The 27127-nt window shown below is 39.2% G+C and overlaps 1 protein-coding gene, 1 long non-coding RNA gene and 1 pseudogene across 2 annotated transcripts in view; 2 read left to right on the top strand and 1 right to left on the bottom strand.

The window, feature by feature from the left end:
* The window catches only part of LOC119085545 (CD109 antigen-like), a 24258-nt gene extending 7898 nt beyond the window's left edge, over positions 1-16360 (bottom strand). The window contains exons 1-2 of the mRNA XM_037195964.1: positions 16132-16360; positions 755-1781 (exon numbers count right to left, since the gene is read on the bottom strand). Coding sequence (XP_037051859.1) covers positions 755-1781; positions 16132-16196 — 1092 coding nt within the window. The 5' untranslated portion in view covers positions 16197-16360. The remainder of the gene's footprint in view (positions 1-754; positions 1782-16131) is intronic.
* LOC119085555 lies at positions 10472-27127 on the top strand. The gene is made up of 3 exons (XR_005089315.1): positions 10472-10485; positions 18410-18414; positions 27006-27127. It is a non-coding gene; the product is annotated as an uncharacterized LOC119085555 (long non-coding RNA).
* On the top strand, positions 24130-25843 carry LOC119085548 (annotated as a pseudogene).

The following is a 27127-nucleotide window of genomic DNA, read 5'->3' as shown; positions in this document are numbered from 1 at the left end:
GTCGTTTGAGACGTCAAATAAACTTCACAAAGCTAACCTTAAATCACCAGAAAATCATCACCGGAAATGAAAGTCACCTGGAAAATAAAGGCTTCGGGAAATTAAAGTCAGCGGAAAGCCAGTGATTTGGAAACTGAAGTTACGAGTAAATCAAAGTCACTGGAAAGTCGAAGTGTTCGAGAAACTGAAGTCATTTTGGAAATGATAGTCACAAGTTACCGGGAAGTCAAAGTGATCGGAACTAACTCATCGGGAAGTCTTTATCACAGTGCAGAACTAATTCATCGGGAAGTTTTTTTTTTCAGCAGGAAATCTCTATCAGCGAGAAGAACTGACTCATCGGGAAGTCTTCAAAACAGGGAAGTCTTTATCAACTGTAAATCTCTATAAGCGGAAAGTCTTTGACAGCTGGAAACCAAATGTGTAAATTCATGTGCATTATTCCAGTGGACGAAATCTTTTTAAGGTTAGCTTTGTGAAAGTGACAGAAGAGAACCACTATTTGACAATGATCTATTAGCTTGATTAAAGGGAGGATTTTAGGAGTTATTTGATTGAATTAGGAATTGTTTTAGATGCATTTCAGGTAGTGCTGCCAGATGGAGGTATTTTTTGTGAGACTTGCAGCGAAAGTTTAAGGAACTAGAGATGCCTGAAGACAAGGCTCAGACGACTTTTTTTTAAAGAAATATCGAGTCTAGTCTGTCGAGCAAGTTTGAATCGAGGCAAATGTACTGATCGATCATCTTTTTACCGAAAATGATATCGGCTCTCCTGGAACGAACGTGCGTTTCACATCGGCTGTCGTAATTTTATATCGCGATTGATGTATGGTGATCCTTTTCGATGCACTGTGATTGCGGCCGGTCAATTCTTCCACAACCGTAGCTTCGATATCGAACGAATGCGTTTGATCATAAATGACCATGTCATCCTGCATGTCAGCAAACTGAATTCCCAAATCTCGTTCAATATCGAATTCAACCGATGCTTTGCCATTGATGGATGCTTTCGTACCAACAATTTTACCGGTTGGTTGCCCGTAGTAACCGAAATTAGATTTTTGGGATACCTTGATGATAGCTTCGCCCTTCACCAATTTACCATACGTGTATTTCGATCGAATGATCGCGCGTATGGTACCATCTTTGACAGAAAATTCTGTCGGACAATCGATGTCGACTTGAAATTTCGGCAGCACATATTCAGCCACGTCGACAGATTTTGTTTTGGAGTCTTTGCCAATGTTGGCTTTAAATTGCCACGTTCCCAATATCGGCAATTCGGACAATTGGATTTCGCTCGTAAATACACCCTTAATTGGAATAACGTGAAGCCATTGCTTGATGCGATTCTTTTGCGGATCGACGAAATGAATGTCAAGCAATTGATTTTCGGCCAACGAAACTGGTTTCAATGCCGAATCGAGCACCAACACACGGAATTTGATCGATTCGCCTGGCTTATAGATTGATTTGTCCGTTTGAATAAAAATCGACACCTGTTTCGATTCGATTTTCAAATTCGATTCATTTTTAAACGTTGCGCCTGACAGGCCTTCGGCAACAAGTTTGTAGCCTGACAGCGGTAGATCGTCAATGCGCAGGGTCACTAATTCTGTGCGATTGCTGTTGATGTTGACCGTTTCGGAAATGGCGTAACTTAGTCCATCTGTGATAGTGAAGCGTACAGTAACCGGAACCACGTCATTGTGAAGTGTCACTGCAATGCGATAGTCTGAATGTGGCCGAATGTTCTCTGGTGCGACGATTGTGTAAAAACTGTGTAAATAAAGAGAAAAAAAATCAGAAGAACAGAATGTCTGATTACAAAGTTATAATTATGATGTGTCGTTAAAATTGATCCCAACAAAAATCTCTTCGAGAAAAGTGTGACGCAGTCTTTAAAGTACACTTGTTAATCAAGTGATTAACCACTTAATAACCAAGTCAGTCGTCTGAAATCAGTTTCTAATCACATCAAATCAACGGGAAATAACGATTTATCAAGTGTAATCACCAAAATTTAACTGATTAGACGAGATCCAATTTTTGCGTAATCAAAGTGAGCAACCCCTCGGATATCAGCGGCCGACAAATTTGTCGAATAAACCGAGTCACAATACGTAAAGGCCGGCAGTGCAAGAGACTTAATCAGCATCATCCGAATCCTACAAAACAACAAAAAATTTACCAAAAAAGTCTGCGTCGCAAAGTGGCAGATGTTCAGGAACAGACCAGCAAGAAAATTTATCTGCCACATGCGACGTTGATTTTTTTTGTAAATTTTTTGTTGTTTCCAGTCAAATTTTTTTTTGGTAAAAATTATTTGGCAGATGATGAGAAAAACTCAGCCAGTGTTTTATGTAATTGGGTGTAAAATTTAATTTTTGCGTAACGAAGCTGAAAGCGTCAACTCTATAGCGATATCATTCATTTTAGAAATTGTACTTCTAAGACTGCGTCACACTTTTCTCGAAGAGATTTTTGTTGGGATATCAGTCGTTTGAGAAGTGCTTTTTAGAACAGTTCTAATTAAAAAAAATGACCAAAAACCGAAGATTTGACGAAATTATAAAATTTGACGAAATTCGAAAATTTGACGAAATTTGACGAAAATCGAAAATTTGACGAAAATCGAAAATTTGACGAAAATTGAAAATTTGACAAAAATCGAAAATTTGACGAAATTAGAAAATTTGACGAAATTCGAAAATGTAACAAAAATCGAAAATTTGACGAAAATAAAAAATTTGACGAAAATAGAAAATTTGACGAAAATAGAAAATTTGACGAAAATAGAAAATTTGACGAAAATAGAAAATTTGACGAAAATCGAAAATTTGACGAAAATCGAAAATCTGACGAAAATCGAAAATCTGACGAAATTCGAAAATTTGACTAAATTCGAAAATTTGACGAAAATAGAAAATTTGACGAAATTCGAAAATTTGACAAAAATCGAAAATTTGACAAAAATCGAAAATTTTACGAAAAGTCGAAATTTTGACGAAATTTGAAAATTTGACGAAATTAGAAAATTTGACGAAAATCGAAAATGTAACGAAAATCGAAAATTTGACGAAATTAGAAAATTTGACAAAATTCGAAAATTTGACGAAAATCGAAAATTTGACGAAGAAAGTAACTCTATCTGCAACCATTCAAGAAATAGCTCTAAAACCCTAATTGACCCACCCATTTCCAATTTTTGACATTTTTTGCATATGCCCCTCTCTGTTCTACTCGTAAAACTCTGAGACTTTGCCGAAGAAAGTAAATCTCTATCTGCCACCATTCACAAAATAACTCTAAAACCCTAATTGACCCACCCATTTCTAACTTTCGACATTTTTCACATATGCCCCTATGTTCTACTAGTAAAACTCTGAGACTTTGCCGAAGAAAGTAACTCTCTATCTCTCATAATCGCAAAAATATTAGTCCTTTCATCCTACGCTCGAGTAGCTCAAAATTTGGTAACTCTGACCACTCTAGCTCAACCGGATCTGCACCAATTTTTCTAAATATTTTTTTGTTCGATTTGTGTGGCGAATACCTTTCATTTGATCACGCCTCAGTAGGTTTCAATACAGCTGACCTACAGCCGAAAACACGTTCCCAACCCTCGAAAACCACACTCAGAAACCACTTCGAGGCCAATAAAACAAAATTCTGGTTTTTCCTGGGGTAATGGCGTATCACATTTTCATTTTTATGCCCACCCTGAGCCTCCTGCAAAATTTCATGGAGATTGGCTGACTAGTTTCCGAGATCGACCGTCGATAGATAGACAGATAGACAGATAGACAGATAGATATATAGATAGACAGACAGACAGAAACATACAGAGTAAGTTGAAAGATTTTGATTGTTTGGAAAAAGTCAATTTGGTGCATTTTCTATGAAAAATGACCAACTTCAAAACGATGTATCTCCGGCAATTTTAAACCTACATAGTCGAGTGATAGCTCGTCTTACTCGTATTTGAAGCGAAAGTATGATATAATAGGTTTTGTGGTGATAAAGTCTAAAGGGCAGAAACTGAAATGTTCGGCTATACATAGTTTTTGGAAGGTAGACTGCGTCAAGTCCTCCGCTCCGGACTTGATTTGGAATTATATCAACGTTCGTTTTTTTTATTACATTTTCTTAAAACAGTCGCGCTATCTACTCGTGTTATACACACGTTAGGTCATCAAACGCTATCAAAGTTTCTAGTTTTATAAACAAACCAAATTTTTGTCCGTCTGCCCGTGTATTGCATAACTTGAGAGCAATTCAAATCCAAATTGCAAAATTCTTTTTTTACTGAAAGATACACAAAAAAATATACAGCCGGCGCCGGCGTGCACATACATTCGTAGGAACAACGTCAGCGATATCATCATATGCAACATCATTGTTGATAATCGATTTTGCATGTTACATAGGAATGCTCCAAATCGTGAACCCGAACTTTGACAACACGAACGACACGACTTTCAAAGCGGATTCAGACTCAAAATTTAATTTGGATGATATTTGACAGTTCATGTGGCCTTGTAACAAACCTATTTTTTGCTCTTGCCAAATGACAAGTAATTCATTTCATCAGACCTCCCACATGTCCGACTTGCACAAGTTGTCCGACTTTTTCATCAAAAATTGTCCAACTTTGTCAGACTATCCTTCAAAGCTAAGAATTTATGAAAGCAGAGTATGTCTTCTTCCAAATTAAATTTGTTTAAGACATTCAAAGTTTCATGCAGATAAGAAAAAAATTTCGCTCCCTCCGTTCGCGTTTCTACTGTAACACTAATTACAAAATTGACGTAATTACTGCTCTTATGAAAAATCATAAGTCATAGATAGCTAAAATAACATGTAGTGATTCGAATTGAGCCTCTGACTTATTATTCGAGCTTATTATTCATAATTTGTATATAAGGAATGATGTTAAACCATGGACATCTGTCAAATTTGGGAACATTTACCAAATTTGACATACAGAATATTCAGAAAACCTTCTGCGGGTCTACGAAACATCAAGTATCTCTTGCAAAGTTTCTGGAGGAAAAAAATTCGAATATGCTATTGGCACCGGGTGCCAATAGTCTCTTTATTATACTGTGGCTAATGGCACCAGGTGCCAATAGTGTCTTTATTATACTAATGTTAATCGCACCCGGTGCCATTAGCCAAAGTATTATAAAGAGACTATTGGCACCCGGAAAAATTAAAGGGCTCTTCCTTTCATTTTTAAATATGCTGAGTATATTGCGTATATTCTGAGTATATCCAGTATATCGAGTAAATCTTCGTATATTCCGTATATCGAGTATAAGTCGCATGAGTTTGACAGCCGCCACATTCAGAAAAATGAAATTTTTTACGTGACGGATTTCGATTAAACAAAATGCAAGTGAGTAGCTTGTGATCTCAGGAGTCTGGCAAGGTAATTAGTTTTTCAATCGGACCAATATCGGCTGAACGATAAGACTTTGGAAAATGTTTGTTTTTGTATGTGATTGGCACATGATTTCAAAGTCTTGTAAAAAGCATGTAAAAAGTACCCTTAATTAGTTATGTATGTTTCAACGATTCAATGGAGTCTGTTTTATCAGTTACATCTCACGCACATACGATGTGTAAGGTTCATCTAGTCAATGGTTGAAACTAACAGAACACACAATGTTCTATATGTTTCAACGATTCATCGTGTGTTCTGTTAGTTTCAACCATTGACTAGATGAACCTCACACATCTCATTCGCGTGAGGGGTAACCGATGATATAGACTCTATTGAATCCATGAAACATACAGAACATCGTCTGTTCTGTTAGTTTCAACCATTGACTAGATAAACCTCACACATCTCATTCGCGTGAGGGGTAACCGATGATATAGACTCTCTTGAATCGTTGAAACATACAGAACCATTGACTAGATAAACCTTACACTTCTATAACCTTATAACCTATCGCTCTTAATGGTTGAAACAGAATTTATTTGAATTCGGCGGCAAAATTCATTGTAGATAATGCAGATAGACTCTATTGTAACCAAGTTCACTGCGTGCACTACACTGTCAAATTTTTCACTGTCCAATTTTCATTACATTCATTCAAACCCATTATTTCTGTGACACAATAAAAATCGGTGAAATAAATCAAATTACAATGTTTCGAATTGTCGCCCCACTGTCGCGTTTTGCACTGGAGCGGTGCCCATGCGTGAAAATGCTGAAAATTTTAAGAAGTGGCGATAAAATGAAAGATGTGAAATTGGCGAGAGCCCTGCAAGGGGAAATTGATGACGACATTCAGGTCACAATGAAGAACATGGTGCTGTCAATGACCGGCGTGTCAAACGAGAACGAGTATTGATCGCTGCAATTGCTGAGGACAGCTATAACGCAATTTTCCTGTACATGGTGGCGATTACTTCAACGTATTTTGCGAAGACTATCACACCGTTGATCGTGCCGAGTCAGATGCTCCTGCCGCGCCCGGCTGACATTCATGATTTGGACGCTGTCCGCGCGGTGTTCTCACATAATTAGGCCGTGCGTCGTGGAGCTAGTTGTGACCAGCATGCCACGGTTGAGTGGCTGGAGGGAGAAGCCGGAGCTGATGATACATCATTCGAAAGATCTTGACCCAGAACTACTATTAGTCGAGTAGGAAACTCCAAAATAAAGTTATTAAAAACAAGGCATCAGAACAGTCGGAGCGTTTGCTGCGACTTAGCCCCGTACAACCCGTAATCCTATTTCGTCCGCAACCATAATACGTCCGTAGCTCTAATAAGCCCGGAACCCTAATACGTCTACAACCCTCTAATGCGTCTGTTACCAAAATGCAAGTCAGGTTGGGCATTGTCAAATTTACTGAAACTGTTCATTTTTAAAATTGCGCATAGCGCAATTACGAAAGCCCGTACGAAGTACCTTTCAAATAAAACCAACAATTTACGATATTATTTTAGAAACCCAAAATTTTTTGCCAACTTTCCATTGGGTATTCAATTACCTCTCAAATGTAACAAAAACTAGCAAAATCGGTTGAGATTTACTCGATTTATGTGCAAAGAGCATTTAGGGCCGAGTAGCGGCCTTAGTGCAAGGGCCCAAATTTGAAACTTTTTTTGCCATCATTCTATTCGGCATTCAATTATCTCTCAAATAAAACAAAAACTAGCAAAATCGAATGAGATTTACTCGATTTATGTGCAAAAAACACTTAGGGCCGAGTAGCGGCCTTAGTCCAAGGGCCCAAATTTGAAACTTTTTTCGCCACGTTGTTTTCGGTTTTCAATTACCTTCCATAAAAAACTAAATCTAGCAAAATCGGATGAGATTTACTCGATTTATGTGCAAAAAACACTTAGGGCCGAGTAGCGGCCTTAGTCCAAGGGCCCAAATTTGAAACTTTTTTCGCCACGTTGTTTTCGGTATTCAATTACCTTCCATAAAAAACTAAATCTAGCAAAATCGGATGAGATTTACTCGATTTATGTGCCAAAAACACTTAGGGCCGAGTAGCGGCCTTAGGCCAAGGGCCCAAATTTGAAACTTTTTTTGCCATCATTCTATTCGGCATTCAATTATCTCTCAAATAAAACAAAAACTAGCAAAATCGAATGAGATTTACTCGATTTATGTGCAAAAAACACTTAGGGCCGAGTAGCGGCCTTAGTCCAAGGGCCCAAATTTGAAACTTTTTTCGCCACGTTGTTTTCGGTATTCAATTACCTTCCATAAAAAACTAAATCTAGCAAAATCGGATGAGATTTACTCGATTTATGTGCAAAAAACACTTAGGGCCGAGTAGCGGCCTTAGTCCAAGGGCCCTAATTTGAAACTTTTTTCGTCACGTTCTTTTCGGTATTCAATTACCTTCCATAAAAAACTAAAACTAGCAAAATCGGATGAGATTTACTCGATTTATGTGCCAAAAACACTTAGGGCCGAGTAGCGGCCTTAGTCCAAGGCCCAAATTTGAAACTTTTTTCGCCACGTTGTTTTCGGTATTCAATTACCTTCCATAAAAAACTAAATCTAGCAAAATCGGATGAGATTTACTCGATTTATGTGCAAAAAACACTTAGGGCCGAGTAGCGGCCTTAGTCCAAGGGCCCAAATTTGAAACTTTTTTTGCCACGTTGTTTTCGGTATTCAATTACCTTCCATAAAAAACTAAATCTAGCAAAATCGGATGAGATTTACTCGATTTATGTGCCAAAAACACTTAGGGCCGAGTAGCGGCCTTAGTCCAAGGGCCCAAATTTGAAACTTTTTTTGCCATCATTCTATTCGGCATTCAATTATCTCTCAAATAAAACAAAAACTAGCAAAATCGAATGAGATTTACTCGATTTATGTGCAAAAAACACTTAGGGCCGAGTAGCGGCCTTAGTCCAAGGGCCCAAATTTGAAACTTTTTTCGCCACGTTGTTTTCGGTATTCAATTACCTTCCATAAAAAACTAAATCTAGCAAATTCGGATGAGATTTACTCGATTTATGTGCAAAAAACACTTAGGGCCGAGTAGCGGCCTTAGTCCAAGGGCCCAAATTTGAAACTTTTTTCGTCACGTTCTTTTCGGTATTCAATTACCTTCCATAAAAAACTAAAACTAGCAAAATCGGATGAGATTTACTCGATTTATGTGCAAAAAACACTTAGGGCCGAGTAGCGGCCTTAGTCCAAGGGCCCAAATTTGAAACTTTTTTCGACACGTTCTTTTCGGTATTCAATTACCTTCCATAAAAAACTAAAACTAGCAAAATCGGATGAGATTTACTCGATTTATGTGCAAAAAACACTTAGGGCCGTGTAACGACCTTTGAGCCCTCCCAACAAGCCCACGTTGCATCTTACCCAAAAACAATGTTCAGCAACTTTGTTCTACTCGTCAATACCTTTCATTTGATATATCACAAGCAACTATTGCGTGCGTATTTCGGTAGATATCGTCGAAAGACTGAAAAACACCTATAGGGCCCTAGCTCTGGAGGGGCCGACCCTACCATGCCCATTTTCGAACTTGACCTTACTTTTGTCGATACCAATCGGGGAAAAAAAGAATTTTGAAAAAAGGTTGTGATTTACTCAAGCTAGAGGGGTCACGGACGGACGGACGGACGGACATTTTTTTTATTGCGGATTCGTCATCTATGAACATAACCAAATGCTTTGCCCTTACTGTCTGCTTCCAATTCGACGTGTTACAAACGGCATATTAATCTTATAAGCCCCCAGTACTTCGTACGGGGCTAAAAATCTGAAAGAAATTTGGCCATTTTTTATATGTTGGAGGTACAGAACTAACTCGGTATTTTGACCATTGATTGCTCTTATGCACATTTCACAAAAAATTTTCCAGATTTAAAAAAATGGTAGAACACATCCAATTTTTCAAAACAATTTTTCTCTGAATTTCTTCACCCTTTAATAGGAGCCCAACAAATCGGGAAAAAAGTCACAGATGTAACCCTCCAAACATTTTTTGATTTTTAGCCCCGTACGAAGTACAAAGGGGCTTATAGGATTACGATGCCGTGTGTAATTGATGGAATTCGAAGCAGACGGTAAGGGCAAAGTGTTTGCCTATGTTCATAGATGACGAATCTGCAATAAAAATTTTGTCTATCCGTCTGTCCGTCTGTCCGTCTGTCCGTCTGTCCGTCTGTCACGTCGATATCTTGAGTAAATCAAATCCGATTTCAAATTTTTTTTTTCCCTGAAAGATAGTCGAAATAGTGAGGCTAAGTTCGAAGATGGGCATATTCGGGTCGGCCCTTCGTGAGTTAGGGCCACCTAAGTGATTTAAGGTCTTTTGGTGATATTTATGGCAAAATAAACGATGGAAATGTAAATGACACGGCAAATGATAGGTATTGTCAATACCAATCCAGGAAAAAAAAGTTTTTAGCCCCGTACGAAGTACTGGGGGCTTATAAGATTAATATGCCGTTTGTAACACGTCGAATTGGAAGCAGACAGTAAGGGCAAAGCATTTGGTTGTGTTCATAGATGACGAATCCGCAATAAAAAAAATGTCCGTCCGTCCGTCCGTCCGTCCGTCCGTCCGTCCGTCCGTCCGTCCGTCCGTCCGTCCGTCCGTCCGTCCGTCCGTCCGTCCGTCCGTGACCCCTCTAGCTAGAGTAAATCACAACCTTTTTTCAAAATTCTTTTTTTCCCCGATTGGTATCGACAAAAGTAAGGTCAAGTTCGAAAATGGGCATGGTAGGGTCGGCCCCTCCAGAGCTAGGGCCCTATAGGTGTTTTTCAGTCTTTCGACGATATCTACCGAAATACGCACGCAATAGCTGCTTGTGATATATCAAATGAAAGGTATTGACGAGTAGAACAAAGTTGCTGAACATTGTTTTTGGGTAAGATGCAACGCGAGCTTGTTGGGAGGGCTCAAAGGTCGTTACTCGGCCCTAAGTGTTTTTTTCACATAAATCGAGTAAATCTCATCCGATTTTGCTAGATTTAGTTTTTTATGGAAGGTAACTGAATACCGAAAAGAACGTGTCGAAAAAAGTTTCAAATTTGGGCCCTTGGACTAAGGCCGCTACTCGGCCCTAAGTGTTTTTTGCACATAAATCGAGTAAATCTCATCCGATTTTGCTAGATTTAGTTTTTTATGGAAGGTAACTGAATACCGAAAAGAACGTGTCGAAAAAAGTTTCAAATTTGGGCCCTTGGACTAAGGCCGCTACTCGGCCCTAAGTGTTTTTTGCACATAAATCGAATAAATCTCATCCGGTTTTGCTAGATTTAGTTTTTTATGGAAGGTAACTGAATACCGAAAAGAACGTGTCGAAAAAAGTTTCAAATTTGGGCCCTTGGACTAAGGCCGCTACTCGGCCCTAAGTGTTTTTTGCACATAAATCGAGTAAATCTCATCCGATTTTGCTAGATTTTGTTTCATTTGAGAGATAATTGAATACCGAAAAGAACGTGTCGAAAAAAGTTTCAAATTTGGGCCCTTGGACTAAGGCCGCTACGCGGCTCTAAGTGTTTTTTGCACATAAATCGAGTAAATCTCATCCGATTTTGCTAGTTTTTGATTCATTTGAGAGATAATTGAATACCCAATAGAATGTTGGCAAACAATTTTGGGTTTCTAAAATAATGTCGTAAATTGTTGGTTTTATTTGAGAGGTACTTCGTACGGGCTTTCGTAATTGCGCTATGCGCAATTTTAAAAATGAACACTTTCAGTAAATTTGACCATGCCCAACTTGACTTGCATTTTGGTAACAGACGCATTAGAGGGTTGTAGACGTATTAGGGTTCCGGGCGTATAACGGCTACGGACGTATTATGGTTACGGACGAAATAGGATTACGGGTCGTACGGGGCTAAGTCGCAGCAAACGCTCCGACTGTTCTGATGCCTTGTTTAAAATCGGTTGAGTGGACCGTGAGTTAGGGCCTTAGAAGTGAAATGCTACTAGGGCCCTATGTGTATTTTACATAGAACTCGAGTAAATTTCATTCGTTTTTCGTAATTTTTGTTTGATTTGGAAGGTAATCGAATGCCGAATAGAATGTTGTTAAAAAAAAAATAAATTTGGGTCCTTGGCCTAAGGCCGCTACTAGGGCCCTGTGTGTATTTCACATATAACTCGAGTATATTTCATCCGTTTCTCGTAATTTTTGTTTCATTTGGAAGGTAATCAAAGGCCGAATAGAATGTTGTTGAAAAAAAATTAAATTTGGGTCCTCGGACTGAGGCCGATACTAGGGCCCTATGTGTATTTTACATAAACCTCGAGCAAATTTCATCCGTTTTTCGTAATTTTTGTTTCATTTGGGAGGTAATCAAAGGCCGAATAGAATGTAGTTGAAAAAAAAATGAAATTTGGGTCCTCGGACTGAGGCCGATACTAGGGCCCTATGTGTATTTTACATATAACTCGAGCAAATTTCATTCGTTTTTCGTAATTTTTGTTTCATTTGGAAGGTAATCAAAGGCCGAATAGAATGTTGTTGTAAAAAAATTAAATTTGGGTCCTTGGACTAAGGCCACTACTAGGGCCCTATGTGTATTTTACATACAACTCGAGCAAATTTCATCCGTTTTTCGTAATTTTTGTTTCATTTGGGAGGTAATCAAAGGCCGAATACAATGTAGTTGAAAAAAAATTTAAATTTGGGTCCTCGGACTGAGGCCGATACTAGGCCCTTAAAAAAAATAAAATTTTAGGGCGATTTGAAATTTTTGTTTCATTTGAAAGGAACGTCGTACGGGGCTTCGTAATTGCGCTATGCGCAATTTGTAAGATGTACATACTACATAATAATTTTACTTTAACTACATTAACCGGCGCAATAGGCTTACGGTCAAAGTAGGGTGACAGACGCACTAGGGTCACGTACGCAATAGATATACGGGTTTGTACGGGGCTCAGTCGCAGCAAACGCTCCGACTGTTCTGATGGCTCGTTTTTTAAATTTTTACGTCAACACACTTGAGAGAAATAAATGAAAAATAAAATTCACATTTTCGTCTATCACTCCACTGCATTTTGGATTTGGATTTCTACAAAAAGTAGTTCCAGGCCAATACCTTTCGAATGATGTACACGGAAAATCCCAATATGCGTGTGAGATCTATAAGTGGACTTAGCACCCCCATTTTTTTGGCATATAGCTGCGTAATGCATATTGCGGAGATTGTAGTTAAAATAGCTGTGTAACTTATATTATAGCTGTGAGCCGCATTTCAAATCTATCGCGAGAATTTTTTTTTTCTAAACTTTCATGAATTTTGCGGTCACCCATCTAAGTACTAACCGCGCCGATTGATGTTTAACCCGAGAATCCGACCGTCACCTATGCTGCTGTTGTGCTAACTTTGCTTGTGCTTTAACACGTTCTTATTTCGAAGCGTTGCTACCACAATATAAATTCTGCAGCTATATTATGCGGCACACAGCCTAATTCAAGTGTGCAGTTTTTATATTTAGCATTTTGTCAGTTGTCACTTGGAGAATGATTTTAGGTTCTGAAAGAAAGTGAATTGAAACTGCGTGAAGAATCGCCAATTCAATTATTTTCTGCGAAATGACGATTTTGATTTTTAGGAGCAATACTTGGCTAATTACTTAATTCGTTTCTAATGTAGTGAAATTTCTGATATTTTCATTCGTCTGTGTTTCTACGGATTCTGACTATTGAAGAGGCGTTACCATTAACCTGATGATGAAACTCAGAACAGTTTTTGGTGCGATTTTTCTTTATCTATTAACATTGAACATCAGCACGGATGACTTGAATGCATGGTCCCATACATTTTCTGATATGCAGCCCACAGCTATATTTTTCATACGTCAAATATGCGTTACACAGCTATTATATAGAGTACACAGCCATAATATGCAATATGCAAATTATAGCTATAACATGTGTTGTCGGTGCATAATGTAGCTGTGTGATCCATAATATAGTTGTGTAACTCATATTGCACGTAAATTACCAACATTAATAGAATATGCGTTCAGTAGCTATATTTTTATAAGTATTGCAGCCATATTATAAGTCCCACAGCCTTTATCGAAATCCACGAATTTTCCGTGTATCATAAGATTTAGTTCCTTTGGGCGCCCTTTTCCAGTTTATCAGTTTATCACGACTAAGTTAGTGAAGAGCTCTGAGAAGTAAAATACTTTTTTGATGATAACTTTATATAAATGCGAACTTTTTAGAAAAGTACCTTCATTTTTTATGCCAAAATATATAAAGTTTCGATAGCCACTGGAATTTTTCGGATTGATAAGTTCCCTTCAAGAAAACTTAAATGATCAAAAAATGTTGTAAAAAATCACAAATTTATTGACTATTGACTTTTCTCACTAAGTGGATATCGAAACTTTATATATTTTGGCACCAAAAAATTCGCATTGACACAAAGTTATTATCGAAGATCGAAGATTATCGCGGAGCACTGTGTATCTTAAGTAGATGATAAAGTCGTAATTGTTTTACTCGGGCCGAGTGAAGTTTTTTCTTGAAACCCGACCCGACCGAACCCGGCCCGAATCGTTGAATTTGAAAACCGGACCCGACGAATTCTTGAGACCCGAATCCGGCCGGGTCGGGTTGGGTCGGGTCGGATCGTTGTGTTTCGGGCGGTCCGCACATCTCTACCGAGTTAACTAAATTTAAATTTGTGGATTCTATTCTTGTGGGATAAATTGTGGCTTAAACAAGATTAAAACCTTTGAAAAACCTGAAAACTATATTTCTTCGACTGTAAAGAAAAATCAACAAACCTCTTTGCACATTATTTTCTGTTTGACGTTTAAAACGTCACTTTGACAGATGTAATAGACTGACTTTTGATCCCAACGGACTCAAATCTCATCCACTGTTTATTACAACTGATGTAGCATACTTAATGTACGCACATCACGTAGGAAGTTTCGCCGTCGTACCTACTGTACAACATTTAATGAACTGCCACTCAGGTTGCCCATAGCCCATTGCTACTTGGGCGAATGAAATGAGTTTATGATTTTTAGGCTATAGCTTGCGAAGAAAGCATGTTTTGGTTGCAAATAAGATAGAGAACTTTACGTTACGGTTGATACCAATCCAGTCGAAAAAATACTACACTGAGCGAAATTTCTTACGTGCTATGCGTATATCATTCGTGCCACCTGTTAAAAAGTGTGGTAAAGTAGTTATACAAAATGCCGCTTGCATTTTGGGAACATTAGGGAAAAAGAAGATTGATGATTTTTATTTCTTGTAATTTTTTTTTAATATGAAAAGATCGACTTTTTACTGGCTGCGCCACTATTGTGAGCATTCTTTTTTGTCGCAAGTATTTATTTAGTGAATAATATGTATTTCGATTACGAAAAAAAAAATTATACTGCGGGCTCGAATATAATACGTGGGAGACGTATTTCGCTTTGACAGAGATTTAAAAATATGAATTTTATTGAATTTACCTACGATTTACACCATATTAACCAGTTTATAGTTGTTATTATACATTTTAGTAGTCATTGGTAACAAATACTTTAAATTAAAAATTGACTTCTTTGGGAATTGAACCGGGGACCTCTCAATCATGAGCCAACGATCTTTCTAATGTAGCAGTACAACAGTAGTGTTGGTGGACATTTCGTATTGTTGAAGCGTACTTTGAAAGCCATAAACGTGTGTGGCGTATAAGTTACGCAGAGCACGTTATAACGTAGCGCACAATAATGGTGATATGTCGTTTTTTAACATAATTGAATTTAAGTTCATAAAGCACGCGTAATTAGCTACGACTTGATGGCAAGATAGTTATGGACACTTATTATCAAAATGAAATTACTTAATAAAAAATGAAAGTATTTTGACGGTGCCGAGGAATTTCGCGTCGCGCGAGATTCCTACACTAGAGCTGGAATCTCGCGCCCATACATTTTCGATTTTGCATTTTCAATATTTCCATAAACTGAAAATTGAAAATGGGCCCGAACTCGATTTTGGGCAGTTTTCCGTAAACAGAAAATTGGAAATGGGCGCGAACTCGATTTTGGACACTTAATTATTCTTAGGAAATTCATCCTTTTACGAAATGCAAAGAAAAGACATTTGTTAGTAATTATAATATCTTTTGATCGATCGATATGCTGTATAGTAAAGCAACCTAATTTAATTGGGCAGCACATTTATTGTTAAAATAAATTATTCTTCTTCTATTCCACCTTTCCGAAGAATTTTACACATACCCGGAGTATTGTATGAATTTTCTTTTTCTATACAACTATACAACTCCTGGACAAGTTCTCTGAAAAATATCATCAATCGATGATAAAATTTCCAAAAAATCGATAGAACATCTCGACAACAATCAAATTATTATCGAACATGCCTAACGAATACACAGGGCCGTATCTAGATGGGGCGCAGGGGGGCGGCGCCCCTCCTAGCGAAGTCATTTTTTCATTTTTTTTTTAATTTTTCCCATACAAAATAATTTTTGGACCTTGCGCCCCCCCTAGCGCACTCAGATTTTGAAGTCTGGCTACGGCCCTGCGACTACATCAACACCGAATGAAACTTTTTAACGCAACTTTCATGAGTCTAGAATGAAGTGTAGATTGATTTGCCGATCTACAAATCTACTTACCATTCGCCGCTTACACAACTGATCAAGACAGCCAAAAAACTCACTACCGCAGAAATCTTCTGCATTTTAATTTTGAATTGAACTTCTTATTTAACAAACCAATTTCGACCTCTTATCAGCAACGAGGCGAAATCAAGTGAGAGACTGTTCCGTGCACACTACACTCTGATATTTTTCAACTAAATACTAAACTCCGACAATCGCTTAATTTATACACAATTTTATCTCTGCACTCTGTGTGGTTCGATGCCAAGAAATTTGAAACTACTGATAGAAAAGGTGAACAAATTTGCGTGTAGATCAACATTTACTCGTCTTTGACTACCCAGGTTGCTTGCCTACATTTCTATCAAATCTATCCTACACAAACCGAAAAGATAACCAGAGAAAACAAAAATTTAAAATCAAAAGTCTCCATGTGTCAAGGGGACATTCAAAAAAAAAACGTTTGGAGTTTTTGATGAATTTTAGGTACCCTGTCCGTTAGACCTTATTATTCTAGAAATCAACTCATTTAATCATTTAATTCAGTGAATCAAAGATAGCCATTGGTTGAAGTTTATTTTTTAAATAAATCTCAGTTCATTCTATGAATGTCTAACGACGCATTCCATTGTAATGGGATATTTTCCTGAATCACGAAACACGGACTCGGCTAACACCTAGCTAACACACAAAACCGAATTGATCGAAAGGAAACGTGACCGTGACCGCAGTAGAAGGAAAGTCTGCCCTTCCTAATAATTGTGTAAATGGAACATACTTCACCGGTCTCAGGATTGCAGAAGCTTCGTGTGAAGTCTACATTTTCAATCATTGTGTACAAGGAGTATGAACTTTGCGATCGAATTATCTTTTTCATGCGTTCGAATATTGTTTTTCAGCGATCAATTCCTCTTTTTGTTAAAATTAATGTTTCTTATCCCGCGATGATCAGTTTAAAAACTTCACTTTCGCTAGTAACTTTCTCTAGAATATGTACGTTCTTTTTGAATGTCACCTAAGAAGATATAGAAACAAACGAGCCATCAGAACAGTCGGAGCGTTTGCTGCGACTGAGCCCCGTACGAACCCGTATATCTATTGCGAACGTGACCCTAATGCGTCTGTCACCCTACTTTGACCGTAAGCCTATTGCGCCCTTTAATATAGTTAAAGTAAAATTATTATGAAACGTGTAGAGCGCAATTACGAAGCCCCGTACGACGTACACTCTCTTCGGTGTTCGATTACCTTTCAAATGAAACAAAAATTAGGAAAAACAGATGCAATTCACTCGAGTTATATGTGAAATACACATAGGGCCGAGTAGCCTTTCACTTTTAAGGCCCTAACTCACGGTCCACTCACCCGATTTAAAAAAAACTTTTTTTTCCTGGATTGGTATTGACAATACCTATCATTTGCCGTGTCATTTGCCATAGATATCACCAAAAGACCTTAAATCACTTAGGTGGCCCTAATTCACGAAGGTCCGACTCGAATGTGCCCATCTTCGAACTTAGCCCTACTATTTCGACTATCTTTCTGGGATTTTTTTTTTTAAATCAGATTTGATTTACTCAAGATATCGACGTGACAGATAGACGGACAGAGAGACAGACAGATAGACAAAATTTTTATTACGAATTGGTCATCTATGAACATAGGCAAACACTTTGCCCTTACCGTCTGCTTCGAATTCCATCAATTATACACGGCATCGTAATCCTATGAGCCCCTTTGTACTTCGTACGGGGCTAAAAACGTTTTATTCATAGATGTAATCTATTATGTTTATGGTTTTATTCGGCAAATTTAACTATAATGTCTGCAAATCAGAGAACAGTGAACCTAAACTGATTAATTCAATAAAGAAGACTCCAAAAACTGGTTGAACTGGTTGCCAGATGAGAGATTTAGCAACTATTTTTTCACGGTAAGCAAACTCACAGTATTTTTAGCCCAGTACGAAGTACAAAGGGGCTCATAGGATTAAGATGCCGTGTGTAATTGATGGAATTCGAAGCAGACGGTAAGGGCAAAGTGTTTGCCTATGTTCATAGGTGACGAATCCACAACAAAAAGTTTGTCTGTACGTCTGTCTGTCACGTCGATATCTTGAGCAAATCAAATCCGATTTCAAAAATTGTTTTTTCCCTGAAAGGTATTTGAAATAGTGAGGCTAAGTGCGAAGATGTGCATATTCGGTTCGGCCCTTCATGAGTTAGGGCCGCCTAAGTGTATTAAGGTACTGCTCTCCGGAAGTTTTTCGATTTCATTCGCTGCGATGCGAAAGACTAGGTTTTTGTACTGGGCGATTTTAATATGACAAGTGTTCATTGGTCAACCGATTTGGATCGTTGCAACACCTTATTGCCATCCGATATACATTCGAGGGGTGACCGTGATGTGATTTGTTCGTTGCTAGAGACAGGATTAGCTCAATTCTGTTCAGAACGTTCAAGGCAAGTTCTTAGACCGATCCTGACAATGTGCTTCTGCGTAAAGCAAGTGTCCCACTCAGCAAAGTCGATTGGAACTACAACGAACCGATTGAGATCACCTATGAATTCCCTGATATGGAGGAATTGCCATCAATTGCCGATGCTCAGTTTCGCGATTTCAAGAATGCAGATTTCGATGGTTTGAACGTTTTTTTTGGCGGCATTGACTGGGATAACCTATTGGATGGATGTGAAAATGTTGACGCAGCAACTGATTTGTTTTACGAAAAGCTGTATGATGGGTTTGAGCGCTATGTGCCAGTTTTATCCAGAAAGCGCACTCTTCTCATCCGCCGTAGTACACCGTAGTTTCACAGAGAATTCGTGTCCAAGCTGAGACTGGCATACGATAGTTATCTACAATGTAGATTCTACATGACTTGCAGAATGATTTGACGGACAATCCACGAAACTTCCGGAAGTACGTTGGGTCTAAGAAAAAGACTAGAGGTTATCCAGCCTCAATGTACTTGAAAGGCGAGAAAACTGCTACCCCAGAGGGAATTTGTAAGTTATTCGGCGAGTTCTTTCAGTCAGTCTATGCTGAAGATGTCTAGCCGATTTCATCGTTTGGAGTGAATAAACTGGCAGACGTTCGGTCCTTTGTACTTTCTGAAGACTTAGTGTTAAAAGCGCTGAAGAGTGTGGACGTGAGTCAAGGCAATGGTCCTGATGATGTGTCTCCGGATTTAGTGAAGAAGTGCTCAGAATCTTTGGCAGTCCCTCTGCATCGTGTTTTTAATCTATCGCTGAGCATGCGTTCGTTTCCGACTCGATGGAAAGTATCTTCCCTGACCCCGGTCCACAAGAGTGACTCCTGGAATGACGTTGAAAACTACAGAGGAATTGCGATATTGCCTACTCTTCGTAAAGTCTTTGAATTGTTGGTTTGCAACCAACTGACCGGTGTGTTGAGCCGTAAGCTCTCCCGCAAACAACATGGTTTCTTGAAACCATTCGTCAACTATACCCTGAACATGATCGAATCCAAGTCTCAGGTCGACGCCGTTTATACTGACATCCGGAAGGCCTTTGATCAAGTGCGGCAACTTCGTGAACTCGGCTTCCAACAGTGTATGGTCGATTGGATTGGATCCTACTTGATTGGCAGAGAGCAATACGTTCGAGTACTCGAGTATAGGTCAAGGTCATTCATTGTCTCGTCTGGCCTTCCACACAGTCATCGTGGCCCTTTGTTGTTTATTTTGTATTTTAACGACGTTGCTAATGGTTTCAAGAAAGCAAAGTGCAGCTTTTACGCCGACTCAGACTCAGACTCTCAGACTTCACATCTTGAACTGGGGACCAGGCCCTGGTCCCAGTCAGGCTCTCTTAGAACAGCAAGGGAAAAGCACGTCGTGTATTCTGTTACTCTTCGGCCTTTCAAGCTGTCCAGAGACTGTCCTGGTTGTCTCTCGAGAATTCCCCAGGCCAGTCTAAGGTCTGCAGCGCTGGGCCGCCACTCAAGTTCTAGAACTTATATACCTCTGTATGTTACAGAGGTAACTAACAACAACTGCCGCCGCTCGGTCTAACAGTCGGACTAGCTACAAACGTTATCTTTCATTTAGTCAATATAGTCAGTCGAATTACCTCTCTGGCCAGTGCACTTACTACACACTTAGCGAGCCGCCATCCTCGCGTTCCTTCCTTGTCGCTGTCTGCTCGTCTGTTCCAATCTGCGCGGTTTGGTGACGTTCTTCCTGCATTTCCATTCAACCTTTGCATATTCCAACAAGCTCAGCATCCGCCCTCATTCAAACGTACGCGGCTCATCCTACTTTACTCTGCTTCCGTGCTTCCGGCTTTCACGCAACACCATTCATACAAACCATACCATTCATTCAGACCAGCGCAACTTCAACGTGACACTTTCCATCCTGCTACTTTCCTGTACTGGAACATTACTTAAATTGACCTACCACCCACCATAGCCCTCGAACACGAAACTGCCATAATACAGCAGACCTTCGTACCAAAAATGCATTCACAAAATTTCACCACAAGCTACAGACAATCCACGGTGAGCCAGTAAATGACGAAAGACGAGACCTCCAATTAGCTGCCACGGGGACCTCCAACGGTCTCATTAGAATAATGGACCTCCAACGGCCCGTATCACAATTGCTCAGCTTGCGGTTCTGCTCATTCACACTGCTTCAGTCACTTTCGTCGTTGACATTTTGATGCTCTTTCTCCACTTTCAATCTTCGTTGAATTTCGCAACTATTGGAACAAAAAACCAGCATACACACAACCTTAAACACACTTCCGAGTCTATCAGATCACAAAACAAGAGAAACCGAACAAAAAAACAATAAAAACACACAAAAATACTGAATAATTCGACGAGCAAAAATTTTCACGACTACAGCCATTTTCACTCCGCCTACTGATCTGCAGCTTTTACGCCGACGACCTAAAAATCTTCACTGAGACACCAAAATTAAACGAACATAGTATCATTATTCATTTCTCTTCCCTTACCCATGGGATTCACGTTAAGTGAAAAATAAGAAGACAGACACTGTTTCGACCTCGGGATCAGTGGCGGTCTGAGGCTAGCGTGATCTAGCAATCGTCAGTTGTTTCCACTGATCCATTCTCAAGACAGCATAAAAGCGCAACGTTGAACAAGTGGTTGACGATTTTATTTAGAAAAAGTTGCCATTTAAACATGGAAAATCGGATTAAAGGGACGGTTGCTTTGAAAACTCCGCCAAACTGATACTGCCGTTACCGCTAATACTTTTACACGATCCAGTGCCTTTACTCAACTGTTACTGCCGTTACCGCGGTTAGAACTTTCTCCTGAACCACCACGAGCGTTTACACTTTGTCAACTCAATTTATTAGCGACAAACAGTACATCCTGGACACCATAACCTGTTGAAAGTTGTGGACTGGCTGCAGGATATTTCGGATATAACTTATATCCGGACTTACAATAAAACACAACTTTGCCTTTCGGCCTCGCTTTCGGCTGTTTATTGAAAAGTGATTGAACATAATATTTCTCCTAGCTAAGGCCACTAAGTCACTACGACTTATTTAGGCTTCACTCAATCTAATTATAGCCAGTGCATATTTCAACAAAAAGAAAATCTAAATCCAAGACCGACCCGTCTTCGAATGAGTTTCCTACTTCTTCTTCCAATACTCAATGGTCGTATACTTTACTTCTCCATAGCTTTGTGATAAGGTGAGGTATTTCCTTTCACCGTTCACAATTGTATAACTTCTGCTGTCGAATCTGTATTCCCCAGATGGAAAGATGTCAACCGCAAATTTAGTCATAGGTACGTTATGTTCATACCGTCTTCCCTGCAACAATTACCAAGGCGAAATTACATAATGTATTTACTCAAAAGATGATATCCCCCACCCGTCCACGTACATACCGATATCGGGCAGGGTTCCCAAAAATTGCCATATTTGAGTCGTCCGTCAATGTTTATCACTTGCGTTACAGTCGATTTCTTGCCAGCACGGAATGCGCACGAGTCGAAGTGGACGTCGACCATGAATTATCGGTAGACTGTAGCAAATTTACGGTACAAAGTAACGTGCCCCTACCATCGGGATATGGATAGTGTGTGAGACGAAAAACCTATGTCGATTTGAAGCATGAATCGCACTGTACCCGTTTGATCATCCGTTTCAAGCACAAAACGCCTTTAACTGGTTGCGCAAACGCAGAGGAAGACTTTTGCCTCTGCGTTATATTAAAACTAAGGCTTACAACGGCACAGTGTGATTTCAGCTTAAGTGTAGGTGATGACAGACAACGCTAATTTGTCCTCAAGGTCAGCGTAGTGTCACCTGTTAACACCTCTTCACTTACATGGTAGTTTGTCAGAGTCACGCCTGGTTTAAAAATAAGTTCTTTTGAACAAAGGTTCAGTGTACGGTTGACGTTTTTCGACCTGCAAGTAAAACTTTGCACGAACGTGTGATCAAGGACTTTGCATATCTCAGTATTTGGGATGATTACGATGAGATTCTGGAAATTTTTGTGTCATTAGAATGTTTGTTAAATCACGACGAAGTAAGAAAAAATTTGAGAAGCTTAACGGGTTCTGAAATGTTGAAAACAAGGAACCAACTTAAAGTGAACTCGAGTACGACACACCGACTTCTAGGTGGCGTTGGGTGCTCAACAGCCAAGTCGGCGGCGCTTCAAATCTTATAAATCCTAATGTTGCAGCCAACAATTATAATAAAGGTCAAGTCGGTGCGCCCTTCTTAAAAATAATAACTTTTCATCCTGTCCAATTACTGTAGGATGTAGGATAGTGCGACCCGATTTTTTTTTTAATATCGCAGATGCACATTCTCGACGAAAAACTGTATATAGCGCCGCTAATAATACATACTTTCCCACACGTCGAAACGTAGCACAGACTTGCAAACACTACTAAGAAAAACGCTCTACCACCTTTCATTTCCATGATAACACTGCATGACTTCACAACACATTCGTACTTTTATTCCAGTCAACAAATCACTTTATGTATAATCAGCACGTTAATCGTATGTAGATCGGTATAATGACAGAAGCTGGAATCGCAAACGCATTAACGGAGGCAGAAGCAGAATTCTGCACATGATCAGTGTAAGAACATGCGCAGCGCAGGGCGTATGCGTTTTACCTAAACGACAGAGCCGCCATTTCTGAGAGTAACCATAACAGTATAGCCAACCTGCAGGATTAGCGTACTGAAACGACGTCCCAGTCGTCAAATTATCATCTCTCTGATTGCCAGCTGATGTCACTTCTTTGCTTACATGGTATGATATAGTTTGACAGAGACACACCTAGCCTAACAATGAGTTGAGGCTCAGTGGACCGTTGACGGTTTTTCACTTGCACGTAAAATTTTACAAGACAGTGTGCAAAGATTACTAAGAGAAGCCTCCTTCCAGCTTTAACTTAACGCCCATGGCACAACTGTTTGCATGACGGACGTACCATGACTGCACTTTTTTTTTAATTCATTCCGGTCAACACATCATTTTACGCATAATCATCATGTTGATAATCGCATATCGGTCGACGTAATGGCTTTTTGTTCTGATATGATCGTGTCCCACCTCAGTGAATAAAGTAATGAGCCGTGCAAGTTCGTTTTCGTCGTTATGCTCAACTAAGTGAGAAGGATGGTAAATAAAGTCAACGATTTTTTGGCTAAAACAATAATGGCCAAACTTAGCATAACCACTATAGGAACAAGGTTTGTTAGGGTAATTAGGCTCGTTAATCAAGCTAGGGAGTTAAATGTCGGGTTAAGTACAATAGTTATTTATGTACCAAGAATCGTCTGAAGGTATATTATCACACTAGATGTCAGATTGCCAATCCGAAGCAAAGCCGGGTTGGCAAGACGTCGTGTGCGATAATATACCAGCATCTTTGGAGTACTAAGTGACATTTTAGAAATTGACCTATCTCTTACAGCCAATAGTCCCTCCAGCACAAGTTTTTATACTTTTAGGAAGTAGGGAGACTTCCAGCTTTTCGTTTTGCACTCCATGATTCAATTTTCTGTTTATTTTAGCAAAACATTAAGTAGCCCTTGATTCAAAATCGACGTCAAGTTATTAAAATAAACTCAACAGAAAAGGATTTGTTCGGCTTGTGTTTCTTTAACGTGGTGTATCGATTTGTGTATCGAAATGGCTTTAATTTTACAAAGAATTCGCAATAAGCATGCTTCCGAGGACGTCAAATATCATGCTTTGTACGCGTACTATTTTTTGGGGTACAACAAAGCCAGGATTGCCAAGATCTATCGGAAAGATCCAACAACTATCAATAATTGGATTGTTCTTTATGTGGAGTCTGGAACTCTCTCGAGAAAATCAACAGTTCGGGCTTCATTGATGATGAAAAACGTGAATGGCTGCTTAACTTATACCGAGAATGCCCGATACTTTACCTGGAAGAAGCCAAATTCAAGTTCCAAAGAAATTTCGGTGTAACAATATCCGCATCGTATATTTGCAAGATTCTCCATGCCAACAATTTTTCATGGAAAACTCTGGAAATTCGAGCCATTCAAATCAACGATCAGGAGATTGCAAAATTTTTCTATGAATTGAACTCAATTCAATGGCATTACTCGAGCTTGGTTTTTTTGGACGAAGTTTCCGTTGACAACCACGGTTTGATTCGATCCAAAGGATACGGTGTCGTTGGCCAGAAATTGATTTTTCGTGGTGAATTTAATCGTAAGCCAAGGATGTCGCTGCTTTGTTTTTTGGGCCAGGAAGGAATTTTGGAAACATTTCAAACGGACGGTACCTTTACGAGAAAGAAATTTTTTGACTGTTGCAAGAATTTTGCGTTGGGAGGTATTTGTCGCGTTTATCCAGGTCATCACAGTGTGTGGATATTGGACGGCGCTAAGATCCACTGTCATCCAGCAATTATTAGATATTTGCGTTCGATCGGCATAATTCCCATTTTTCTGCCTCCTTACACGCCTTTTTTTAACCCGATTGAGATCATATTCGGAATAGTAAAGAAACATCTAAAGAAGGCATTTGCGCAGTCGACGAAAAATATGGAGTTCCAAGTGAACGCAGAATTTACCAAAATGCGTAATTTCGACTGCACATCGATCGTTAGATCCTGCGGCTACGTATTTAGTGGAAAGTTTGACCCGAATGTTGCCCAAAGTCAAGATCCAGCACACCTTGGATTTGAATAAGAGAAACTACGACATTTGTGTTGAATTTCAGTCCATTTAATGGATAAACCAATTGTATTTTACGCTACCATCACAATAAAATGTTTTACAAAACGATACAGTCAGTGGATCAATTCATATGGTCAATGTCTTCGCAGTCCATTATTTGGCTTTCCTGGTTTTGGCTGGTCTCGTTCTCTTCTGGGCACAAAGTGTCAGACATGGCGGTAATCAATCCTTGATTGGAGTCGATTACTTCCTCCATAGCTTTTAAGCGCCAATCCATCATCTCCAGAGCACGTAAAAGTAAAACTGATTCTCGACATGCTTCAAAATCATTTCTCATAAGCTCGAGTTGACCTTTAAACGAACCGATCATGTTCTCCGTTATTCGAAGACCATTGCGAGCACTATGAAGTTTTTCGTTGTCCGAAATTGGCACTGATCGGAACAACAAAATCAGATGTGGTGGTGAACACTCATTCATTAGTCTTTCACGGGACTCGTTGGCTGGAGCACATTGAACGTAGTTGGCCCACATGATTCAACTGGAATGATTGGCGGAGTAGTGCACTCCGTGAATCGCCTTCAATTTCGTCACCATCTCCATCAGTGATACCGTGTTATCGGCATTTGCCCTGTCTCTCTTTTCAGGTACCAAAAGCGACGCCGTAAACTTGGTGTGCATCCATTTGTTGCAGATTTTTCGGCCATAAGAGTAAACAAACACAATTACGTGCTTTCCCCTCAATTTTTGCAAACAGTCTGCATTGACTTGGGCCATTGGAATGTTCTTTTTGCCTCCTTGAGGTTGCAAAACCAGAAATTTGTCGATTTCGTCACGAGTTGGCTTTTCCAATTCAGCCCAAATGAATTCTTCACCATCCACCAATGCTTCGCGTTTGATATACCGCAACGACCACGACCATAGAGCATCTACGATCTCTTGAACATTTTCACCCGTTTTTCATTGTCTTCATTTGAGGCTTTTTGCCCGACAAATTCTTTGTTCAAAAAATGCCCAATAAAGCAAAGCTTGGATTCGGATTCAGTCATGTTTTCAAACGATAACGTATTTATGATTAAAGACGTCAGTCAAAATGTCATGACATTCAACGATTATGAGAGAACAAAAGAGAGAGAAAAATAACCGTTTGTAATAGATCATTGTCAATGTCGTTTGAGATGTCAAATGAGCTGTCATTTTCACAAAGCTAACCAAAATGTTACAAAAATTTATATGGAGCTGTCATTGTTTGAGGTCAGCTTTTTGAAATTGACAACTCATTTGACACTATTTTGAGAGAAGAACAGTTATTTGACACTGATCTATTGGTCGGCGCAATTCTCAATTCTCTATCATTTTTGCAATACAGATCGAAATTTTATTTCAAATCTCAATAATACGCTGATCTCTACGCATAGATTTCATATAGTGATATGACAGTCTTAGCACAATCACTGGTTGAAATATTTGATGTGAGGCGACTGGCGTACTTCAGGTGAGTTATATTTTGAGAAATGTAGATGCCAGGTGTTGTTTTTGCTGGGTGAGTTTGAGACAAAAAACTCGGAAACAGAAATCTTCTGTAGGATGAAGCAGGAAAGAAAAGGTGCTAGGAACTTCACATCATTTTGGAAAAAATGTTGATCTCCCTACGAGTTACACACGGTTTTCAAAGTCTTATCGCTATAGTGGAGTTGATAAGGAGCAAAAAAGGGCCGAACGTTTACATTTTGGGTAGAGACGATCTGATGATTGGAGGTTGTTATGTATGTGAAATAAAAAATTTCTGGTGAGGGGAGCCAAAAATTTCC

This window comes from Bradysia coprophila, unplaced genomic scaffold (assembly GCF_014529535.1).
Source record: "Bradysia coprophila strain Holo2 unplaced genomic scaffold, BU_Bcop_v1 contig_94, whole genome shotgun sequence".
NCBI lineage: Eukaryota > Metazoa > Arthropoda > Insecta > Diptera > Sciaridae > Bradysia > Bradysia coprophila.
Note: the sequence above shows the minus strand (reverse complement) of the source record. Positions and strands in the feature narration are given on the sequence as shown.